Source organism: Phycodurus eques, chromosome 12 (genome assembly GCF_024500275.1).
Source record: "Phycodurus eques isolate BA_2022a chromosome 12, UOR_Pequ_1.1, whole genome shotgun sequence".
NCBI lineage: Eukaryota > Metazoa > Chordata > Actinopteri > Syngnathiformes > Syngnathidae > Phycodurus > Phycodurus eques.
Genome location: NC_084536.1, coordinates 20,290,511 through 20,301,606, shown reverse-complemented (window position 1 = coordinate 20,301,606; position 11,096 = coordinate 20,290,511). Strand labels below are relative to the sequence as shown.

At 42.7% G+C, this 11,096-nt stretch overlaps 2 protein-coding genes across 2 annotated transcripts; both read left to right on the top strand.

The window, feature by feature from the left end:
* Nucleotides 1–4,983: 4,983 nt before the first annotated feature.
* On the top strand, nucleotides 4,984–5,952 carry LOC133410468 (putative gustatory receptor clone PTE01). The gene has a single exon (XM_061691690.1). It carries the CDS (start codon nucleotides 5,038–5,040, stop codon nucleotides 5,950–5,952), a length of 915 nt encoding a protein of 304 aa, XP_061547674.1. The 5' UTR covers nucleotides 4,984–5,037.
* A 3,262-nt stretch (nucleotides 5,953–9,214) lies between these two features.
* Nucleotides 9,215–10,132, top strand: LOC133410448 (putative gustatory receptor clone PTE03). The gene has a single exon (XM_061691637.1). The coding sequence runs from the start codon at nucleotides 9,218–9,220 to the stop codon at nucleotides 10,130–10,132; it is 915 nt and encodes a 304-aa protein (XP_061547621.1). The 5' UTR covers nucleotides 9,215–9,217.
* The last annotated feature ends 964 nt before the right edge of the window (nucleotides 10,133–11,096 follow it).

Sequence of the window (11,096 nt, the reverse complement as noted above, 5' to 3'; positions counted from 1 at the left end):
TTAAGACGCAAATCCCTCGCTTGCAATAACTGCATCAACCTTATGACCCCAACTGTTACACCCTTCTGTAAAAATGGTAAAATTCATGAGTCAACACCATAAGGGGCCTTTAAGACTTCCCGACTTAACCCAAAAATAAAGTTGTGATTTTTTCCATTGAACTTCATATTCATTGTACCAAGTAGATAGCATGGGATATCGAGTCCTCAGAGTCTACTTATACGTTCCAGTGTTGGTACTGTCCAACCCCAAAAAGAAACTCCTGCGAACATCCATGGCGTCCATTAAATGCACACACAGGTATGTCCTGAACGTAACGCGACAATTGCCAGCTAAGCTACTCATCGCAACTCAGTCTGTCAGCACTCAGCAAGCACTGCGTGTGCTTGTGTGTGCGGGAGCCCCTTTGACTCGCAAATTTTATTTGTGCAGATTATTGTCTCTACAAAAATAAATTGTTCTGGTGCATTTAAATCATGAGCTACTTTGTGATTGTTTATTTTTTTATAGTGCCATAAAGCTACAATGCTCAGTGGTCTTTGACATGTTTGAAAATCCTGTAAGAATGTCATTTGATAGAATTGGGTTCTGCATGATTAACGTCTACATCGACATGCACGTGCACACATACACCCAAAGTGGTGCTCAAGCACCTGCCCTTTTGCCCTGGATGAAAGAAAGTGCCCTTTTTGCTGCAGCCCTCGCCCCCGCCCCCCCCCCCCCCCGTTCATTCATATATATATATATATATATATATACATACACACACGTTTTAAAAATTACCCTTTCTGTAATCAATTCCACCAAAAGCATTTTGATATTTGGGGGGCATTTATTTGAGTTGGTGGGAGAATTTAACTTATGCTCCCACCTTCATTTATTTGGGGTGAATCAGATGCACTTCAAATGGTGGCAGGTATGTGCTCATCCCCATTTAACATGAGTTCTGAACACAGCCATATCACCATTTAAAAAGGGTGTGTGCACTTATGCAACCATGTTTTATCAGTTGTTTGTTTTTACTTCCCCTTTTTTTTCCCAATGGAGTTGTACGGACTATTGGTTAACTAATAGTGGAAAAAAATTAATCTTGGTCTCGTGTTTTTTATACCACAGAAACCTGCCATTTGAACAGGTGTGTGTAGACATTTTATCTCCTCTATAGCTTCACTTGACCTCCTTTATTAATAGTAATTTTACTGACTGCTTTTAATTGTGTTAACAGAGAAAAATAAATTAAATATTTACTAATGTTTCCCCCACTCCCCCCGAATAGTATGAACAATAGGGTGCCCTTTTTTGACTTGGGCACCTGCCCCCAAGAATGTCCTTGCACGTGCCTGACAAATACATGTCAACTATCGCATTCCTTCCCCACTGCATCGAATTCTATGGAACTGTAGATGTCGTTTTTTTAAACAAATTGCAATCCGCGTATCCAGATATATGTATAGAATCGGCCTCCTGCCAGAGATTCCCGACCCTAGCAAAAAGTGGGTTTTGAAGGCATTGGTGGCAGTATATTTTATGAGAATTTTACATGCGCTAATTGCATTATGACCCTGGGCATTAAAGTCTTTGTTTTGTCTTGTGTTTAGTCCATTTCCAATATTAACCCAGATAACTGCTCCAGATAAATCTATGCGGCCAGCATGACTGAGCTGGGACATGTGAAACTGACAGTCAGGACAGAGGTTTTGGACTAAAATACCAATAAATGATGTAATCTACTTACAAAGAAGTACACTTTTTGATATGAGAACTTCAAATAACGTATTTTGTTTCATATAATAAAACAAGAATAGCTCTAATTCCCTAGTGAATCAAGTAGTCCGCTGATTGGAGCGTTGTGATGCTCAGCAAAGATAAAAGGAAGTGTCCAGTTTGGACAGCTTCATCATCCTCATCCTGTGAACAAAACCACATAAGGAAGGAAGGAAGGAAGAGTGGAGGAGAAGACGGAGAAAACAAGCCAGGGGAGCCGATGTGAGAAATGGATAAACGATGACAAACGCAACTGCGCTGACCTTCTTTCACTTGACAGGATTGAGTCACATGACACAGAAGCTCCGTGTGCATACATCCATACAAAGATACAGTGCAAATAAAATATTTTTTGAAAGTGCTATTAAGGAGTTTAATCATAAACATGACCCAAAAAAAAAAAAAAAAAAAAACTTTTCAACTGGATTTTACAATTGGGACTGACATCAAATTCAGGGCTTGCACAAGACACAATTCACTCGCCAAGATCGAACAATCGCCATGCTTCTCCGAATCTGTTGCCGTCATCGTTAAAGCTCCCTGGTTCACGTTGCTCACGTTGCCGCTGTCCCCGTTTTATTCCGCTCGACATGCCCCCAACATCTTAATCAATCAAGATCCCAACCGTGGTTGATGTCTTTTTTTTTCGTCGTGTAGTCACAAGCCAGTCGAAAGTATGGATATTGCTTTACAAATGTAGGGAATATAGCTACAAAATCATCCGAAAAATAAAACCTCAAGTATAAAGTGCAGCTACCAGAAGAAAAAATCCATCATAAGTAAAATTATTATTATTATTATGATTTTTTTTTTTTTTTTTTTTTACTTTGTCACTTCCCACCACGGCACTGGGATCAGATCAAGTCCCAAGAGTGCAAAGAGTCGGCATTAAAAGATGCGTACACTTATGATGAGTGTCTCTTTAAACGTGAGCAGCGGCACACGAAGAACAGCATGAAGACGTGCGTTGGTAAGTATACAGTACGTATGCGACTTCTCAGTGTGTCATGCTCGTATTGTTTTTCAATTTCAATTGACTTTTTTTTGGTTCAATTTCAATTGACTGCTGACCAGCGCAGTGTGTAGTCTGCTTTTTCGTCAGCTGGGGTAGCCTCGAGCTTCCATATGACCTTGAACAGGATAAGCGGGGTAGGAGATGGATGGTTTTACCAAGTTTAGCCTTTTAGTCTGGGGAACTTGGTGCAGTAAACAGTTGATTACTTTTTATGAGACCAGTTTAATCAAGTGCTGGTGTTGTGTAGCACGTTGGCTTGTTGTTGGAGAGATGCTTGTCTGCTTACTGCTTACTGCCTAGGTGCCTTTGAGCAAGGCATCGTCCCCACCACCCCGGCTCAAGTGCACACTCCTCTTTCACTCTGAATCTCTCCTTGCATGCCTGCATGTGTGTGATCTGGTTCTACGTGTGGTGTGCAACACAACGTTGACATAAGAGACATAACCAGTACGAGTATGAAGATGAATAACGTCGAGGCAGAGAAGCAAGCCTGAAGAGAAGCAAGTTGAGAACATGACAGAAGGAGAGCCAGAGGACTTGGGGGAGAGTCTTTTTTTTTTTCCTCCCAGAGACAGGACACACCGACAGGAAAGAGAGGCTGAGAGTTATGGACAGACACAGACAGAATGTACAGTAGGCTGCAGGTACTTAGTGGTTGTCCAGCAAGACGCCCCTTTTGGCACCCTCTACCCCAAAACACACATACTGTACATACCGATTAAAACACACACCGGAGTGACCCCTATACACTATTACAATATATATGCTATAGACGCATTTGAATTAAGCGACAGAAAAGTATAATTTGAGTTAAGTCAACAAACAGCATGAGATTTGATATTGCACAAATCAAAACAAACTTGAGAGAACCATTTTGCGATAGTTTTAGTCTTAGCATGTTCGCTATCTTTTATGATGAGACTTCAGTTGTAAAGGCTATTTCTGAAGAGTTCAAATGAAAAAGCGGACATCATTTTTTTGGGTGAACAGAGTAAAAATCAATTTTCTTTTTTATTTCAGGTCTTTTAAGTTAATATCCATTAAGCATTTGAGAGGTTAATTTGTCAAATAGAAAATCTATTATTGAAAAGGTATTTTAAGGAGGTCTTTGATGTCATTCGATCGCAAAACCAGCCAACTCCAAGAAAATAATTTAGTTACAAAATAGACTAGGACAACATTTTCCCATCACTATAAAATTACAGTGAAATGGTATGTGTGACTAAAAATCAATAACAGTGTACTACAGCTACAGAACTGACCCTTGACCTTAAATTGACCACTAATCCTGAATCACCTTAATTGCACAGTCAGTTATCTTCCTCGTTGCTACTATCCTCACTTGATTGCGACAACATCGGCCAAGGCTTCATCGTAGAATCTGCGGACCTGATCCACCAATCATTGAATTACTGATGGAAACTTTAGTTATTTTTCAAGAGACGCGTCTCTGGACTCGGCTCCCTAAAAAGAGCCACCTCGTTTTGCTCCCGAGCGGCAACGCAAACGTTTTGTTGCTTCAAATAACAAATTCCGAAATTATGTGTAAAATGAATTACTGATTTTAAAATACATTTGATCATATATGCATTGGTTGAATTGCTTTATTTTTCACACAGAATGCTACAAAAACAATTGTAAAAATAAAATTTAACTCAACTGTATTTATGGAGCACTTTGAAAAACTGCAGCTGTAACAAAGTGCTGTACGTAAGGTCAAACATAAAACTAAATAAATATAATACAAATGCACAATAAAAAGAAATAACATTTTAAAAAATGTGTTTCTCATTAAAATTGCACAGTCTACACATTGTATAAAGTACACAGACGAGTTTCATCTCTCTAGGACCGTTTCACGCAATTAGCATATTTTACGCTAACTTTCAAGCATCAACAAAGCTATATTAGCAGTGAGTTAACGAGAAATAGCGAGCGCAGACATGTTTAAGAATGACGTAAATACAGTACGTACAGGCTCGGGATTATCCAAAATGGAGATGAGGGTAGCTGCAGCAAAATGCGTATGGCCCTTGTCGGTTTCTGAACTTAAACCTTTATTTTCAACGAGTTTTACATAGTTGTTTGGTTTTGCAGGGTGAGGAAATGCACCATCAAACAACTATTTTGGTCGAAATAGATTTTGAACTCTTCATGTGATGTGCAGATTCCACCCATGAATGATTCCCATTTCTTTATTTCACAGATGCTGTCGAACAACAGATTGTTCTGAGTCATGAGTATGCGTTTATGTAAGGATGCCAAACCTAACGCTATCTCCTTACTTTAACCTCACCATGTTCGTGAACATCGGTCCGTACCGCTACCCGGCGTTGGCCGCGTGCCTCCTCCTTTACGTCTTCATCGTCTGCGCCAACTTGGTCGTCGTGCTGACGATCTGCCGCGAGAAGAGCCTTCACGAGCCCATGTACATATTCATTGCCAGCTTGTCCTTCAACGCCCTGTACGGCTCCACGGGCTTCTTCCCCCGCTTCCTGCTGGACCTGGCGTCCGACGCGCACCTGATTTCGCGCGCCGCCTGCTTCACGCAGATCTACTTCATCTACACATACGGCTGCAACGAGATGACCACGCTGTGCGTCATGGCCTACGACCGCTACCTGGCCGTGTGCCACCCGCTGCACTACCACACCAGGATGACGGTGAAAAAGGCCCTGACCCTGGCCGGCCTGGCGTGGCTCATACCCGCCTTCTTTCTCACCACACTCATCTACCTGTCGGCAACGCTGCCCCTGTGCGGCAACGAGATCCAGAAGGTGTTCTGCGCCAACTGGAACGTGGTCAAGCTGTCGTGCGTGCCCACGGTGGTCAACAATGCGGTGGGCATGTTCATGACCATCTGTACCGTTTTTCTTCCATTGGCGTATGTCCTCTACACATACACACGCATCATGAATATCACCAGGAGGCGCTCCGCCGAATTTAAGGGGAGGGTATTCCAGAGCTGTTTGCCGCACATGGTCTCCTTTGTCATTTATTCCATCGCTGCGTTTTCTGACATCGCCCTGAGCAGATACAACGTGGAGGACATGAACCGCTTCGTGGCCATCATTTTATCTCTAGAGTTTGTGGTCATTCCGCCGCTTCTCAACCCTCTGGTATACGGTATGAAGTTATCGTATATACGCAGACACATATTCAAGATGCTGTGAGATTGTACCTAAACATCATACCTGCTGTTGCCATGAATATGTTAAATCTACCGCTCCTCATTAAGGTAGCAGATTTAATAGAATTAAAATTCATTGTTTTTTTGTTTTTTTTACATTGTATTTTTTAAAATGTGAATTTTATGGTGTGTTTTAAAAGCCAGCTTTCAACCCTTGAGGTACCTCATTCACTGCCAGCCCTCCCAGTTAACATGGATATTTGACTTCAAAAGCCGTCAATGGCAGTGAATCAACCCAAATCAATCAAGACATATCTTTTTATGTCACATGTAATTGCAGTACTGCATGAATATTAATGTGACATAATCACAAAGTAAAACATGAAATGCCATTGATTAAAATTATTTCATCCATCCATCCATTTTCTGAGCCGCTTATCCTCACAAGGGTCGCAGGAGTGCTGGAGCCTATCCCAGCTAACTTCAGGCAGGAGGCGGGGTACACCCTGAACCGGTTGCCAGCCAATCGCAGGGCACATAAAAACAAACAACCATTCGCACTCACACCTAGGGGCAATTTAGAGTTTTCAATTAACCTACCATACATGTCTTTGGGAAGTGGGGGGAAACCGGAGTACCTGGAGAAAACCCACGCAGCCACGGGGAGAACATGCAAACTCCACACAGGCGGGGGCCGGGATTTGAACCCCGGTCCTCAGAACTGTGAGGCAGATGCGCTAACCAGTCGTCCACCGTGCTGCCTGAATTATTTCATATAGAAGAAAATAACATGCTCTCATACAAAGTGGATGGCCATAACAAATTTTAAAGTGTGTTTTGTCTTTTTCATGGATTTCAGTGACATTTACAAATCTCAGGAAACCCCCATGATTTCCAGACTGCCTCCATTGTAAATGAATTATAGGTCTTTGGCCTTTGTTAGAAACTTGCGCAAGTCAGAAGTCTGGACAGGAGAATCCATGAAAATAAAAATCACCTAAGTAGAGAATTGGGCCTTGGACACAAATAAACACGTTCCATGTCATGTGCTGTTGTTTAAGATCTAGCTAGTGTTAGCTCAACTTTTAGCTCTGTGTTCCTGTCGCTTTGCTAAAGTTCTGAACTGAGTAACAAAAGTAGCAAAATTAGCTCAAGATAGTGACTAAAAATGCACCTTACTTGTGTGCGTTTATTCCACAACAGATGGAAGATTTCTCATTACCCGAAGCTGGCGCTTTTTATGCTAGCACAAGACAACACATTTGCCACGCATCATTCTTGAGCCGACAACATCAACGAATTCTCTTAAATAAGGCATTGGGAGACAAAATATCTCAAAATCAATCCCAACTGTGGCTGATGTCTGTTTTTGTGCTGCATCTTTAAAGAGGTAATCAGCCTATTTTGACAAAGTAGGCAGTTGGTGTTCGAGAGGAGGATGCAGGAGATAGGCTTACATGGAAAAGGATGACGCGCTGTGGCGACCCCTAACGGGACAAGCCGAAAGGAAAAGAAGAAGAACGAGAAGAAAGTACACATCTTTTTTGGACATGTGGGGAGTAAAAGTAAAAAGTCATCAGAAAAAGAAATACTGAAGTACAGATCTACTCAAGTAGAGTATTCGTAGTTTGTGACTTCCCACCACGGCGCTACGATCAGATTAAATCCCAAGAGCGCCAACAGACGGCATTAAAGGATGCGTGCACTCGTGATGAGTTCTCTTTAAACGTGAGCAGTAGAACGCGGACAACATCATGAAGACACGTCGGTAAGTATGAAATACGTATGTGGCTTCTCGGTTTGTTATGTTTGCATTCTTGAATTTTAAACCTTGATTTAGATCTCAAACGTTTGTCGATGGCAAGCCTTCACTTTAAACAACAACAGAGTATACACTGGTAAAACTATTTAGAAGCAAAACGGGCTTTTAATCACATTCTTGCAATGGTGCATGGTAACAATTGTGACTGTTGTAGAGTATTCCAGGAGAATTTTACCAAGGGGTCACTGATGGTATTAGTCACGGAGTGGTACACTCGCCTGACTTGGATGCAGAGAGTTTGGTTTTTAGTTCTCGCTCAGTGACAGTGTGAATGTGAGTGCTAACTGTCATCAGTCTCTATATGTGCTCTAAGATTGGCTGGCGACTTTTCTAACGTGTAGTCTTCCTTTTGCCCAAATTGAGCTGGGAAGGGCTCCAGCTCACGTGTGACCCTGAACAGGATAAGCGGTATAGAAAATGGTTTCACCAAGTTCAGACTTAGTCGAGGTAACTTGGAGTAGTAGTAGTACTTTTCATGAGAGCAGTTTAGTGCGGTGTACGGTGCCGATGTACGGTGGCATGTTGCCTTTCGAGACTTTGCAAATAAAGATGAGCCAGAGCATAATGGTGCCCATCCTGTGCGAGACACAGACAAGGAATATACAGTACAGGTGCCAAATGTGCAAAAGCACTTTCCCACCAGGTTCCTGATTGTTTAAAAAAAATTGCCTGCCAACGTGTGTGTTACTTTTTATTTTAATGACATTAAAATTAACATTAAATCAATGTTTATTTAACAGGGATGATGCCGAATGCGTGCCATTTTCTTGACGTATCATCAGCAAATACGTTACTAGAAATAAAGTCAACAGCATTTATGCTTACAGCATGATGACACTATAAATGTTTTTAGTAAAAACACACAAAAATAATTATAGGTAACAGGACTGAGCCAAGATTTTAACTCCCCAGTCACTGAATATTCAGAAAAATAAATGAGTGAACCTCTCATGGCCTGCCGAGGATCTGAATGATGGAACATGTGACACGGCTGAAGTGTGATTTGAACCTCGTAGTTTTTTTTTGTTTCTTTTCGAAGAAAATTAACATTACACTTGGGATAAGGAGTAACATGAATATGTAAAAATAATAATAATAATAATAACATTTCTAAAGTATTTTAATGAATGTGCTTCATGGTAAAGTCTAATTTTAGGAAGTGGGGACAGGCAACAAATGTTTTTCCTCAGGTCTCAGGGTAGTTAAAATGAATCTTTTGAATTGTATTTATTAAATATGCAATTATATAAATGCGAAGGATACTTTGTTTACTCTCTCAAAAATATTTTACAATTAATTCGATGGAGCATTAATAGATTTTATTCCCTGGGTTCACAAATGATAGTGCTCCATTGGAATATCCCACTCCCTTAAGAAAAAAGGGATAATGTGGAGCATTGACCAATGAATGATTTCCATTTCTTTATTTTACAGATGCTGTCAAACAACACGTTGTTAGGAGTCATGAGTGTGCGTTTATGTAAGCATGCCCAACCTAACGGTGCCTCCTTACTTTAACCTCACCATGTTCGTGAACATCGGTCCGTACCGCTACCCGGCGTTGGCCGCGTGCCTCCTCCTTTACGTCTTCATCGTGTGCGCCAACTGGGCCGTCGTGCTGACGATCTGCCGCGAGAAGAGCCTTCACGAGCCCATGTACATATTCGTCGCCAGCTTGTCCTTCAACGCCCTGTGCGGCTCCACGGGCTTCTTCCCCCGCTTTCTGCTGGACCTGGCCTCCGACACGCACCTGATTTCGCGCGCCGCCTGCTACACGCAGATCTACTTCATCTATACGTACGCCACCAATGAGATGACCACGCTGTGCGTCATGGCCTACGACCGCTACCTGGCCGTGTGCCACCCGCTGCACTACCACACCAGGATGACGGTGAAAAAGGCCCAGACTCTGGCCGGCCTGGCGTGGCTCTTATCTGTCTTTATCCTCTTCACGGCCATCTACATGTCAGCCAAGCTGCCACTGTGCGGCAACAAGATCCAGAAGGTGTTCTGCGCCAACTGGAACGTGGTCAAGCTGTCGTGCGTGCCCACGGTGGTCAACAACGTGGTGGGCATGTCCATAACCATCTGCACCGTTTTCTTCCCGTTGGCCTTCGTCTTTTACACGTACACACGCATCATAAACGTCACCTGGAGAAGCTCGGCCAAATTCAAAGGGAGAGTGTTCCAGAGCTGTTTGCCGCACATGAGCTCCTTTGTCATTTATTCCATCACCGTGTTTTGTGATATTGCCCTGAGCAGGTACAACATAGAGGAGATGAACCCCTTCGTGGCCATCATCTTATCTCTGGAGTTTGTGTTGATTCCGCCGCTCTTCAACCCTCTGGTGTACGGTATGAAGCTAACGGATATACGCAGAAACATCTTCAAGATGCTGTAAGATCCTGGCTAAGCATCGCTAATGCTTACTCTACTGCTTGTCCTCATTAAAAGGGAACTAAACACAAGATTTCAATTTTGTTACATTTTAAACGTGCATATCATCTTTATCCGATTCCGTTTATTTAACTCTATGAAGAAAAATGCGTTTAAAACACCACATATACTCACCTATGGGTTCTGCCATTTGTACTTCATTTCACTCTTGCGAGTGTGCAAAGTTGCGAGAATGGGACGTGTGTCAGTCGTTCTATCCTGCTCGCTTTATTTACTGACAAAACCAGAGAGTTGGTAGGTTTTGTGCAACGACAAGCTAAGCATCAGTCAGATCCACTCATCTAGCCAGTTAGTGGCAGACGCGCTGACTCGTGACGGCCGTTCTCATCGGTCATCAGTCGTTGGTGTTAGCGGCTAGTGGCTAAAAGCTAGCTGCCGTAACCATTTGCCCACGGCATTTGGCTGGGGAGCGCCGTCATTTGGCTGATGCTAAAAAGCCTGACAGAGTTGCGGTTCCAATAGATCCATTCTTAACAAACCGCGCTTACTCAGATGTAAGGCAAAAAAGCTACAGGAATTGCAACGTCACTTCTTTACTTTTGGTCTCTTCACCTTTCTCCCAAAATGGCGGTGCGGTGCTCGCACGTTGATGAATTATTCCATTTAATTCTTATTTCATAAAGGTAATAGTCATCAGAGTACTGTTTTGGGATAATGCTGCGTTCACACCGAACCTGAATTGGACCATTAGTGCGACGTAATTACATAGTGTATAAAGTCAATGTAGTCTGCGTGAGCGGGCGCGAATCCGTGCCAGGCGACGCCTATGACGTCACGCAAGTGGGGCGAGCACATGAAAATCCGTCTCGGTCGCAGATTTTAACTGCAACTAAAACCACAAATTGCGTCCTGATTGCCAATCGGGGTCGAGAACGGTGAGCAAACGGCCAGCTTGGCGGACGGGACGT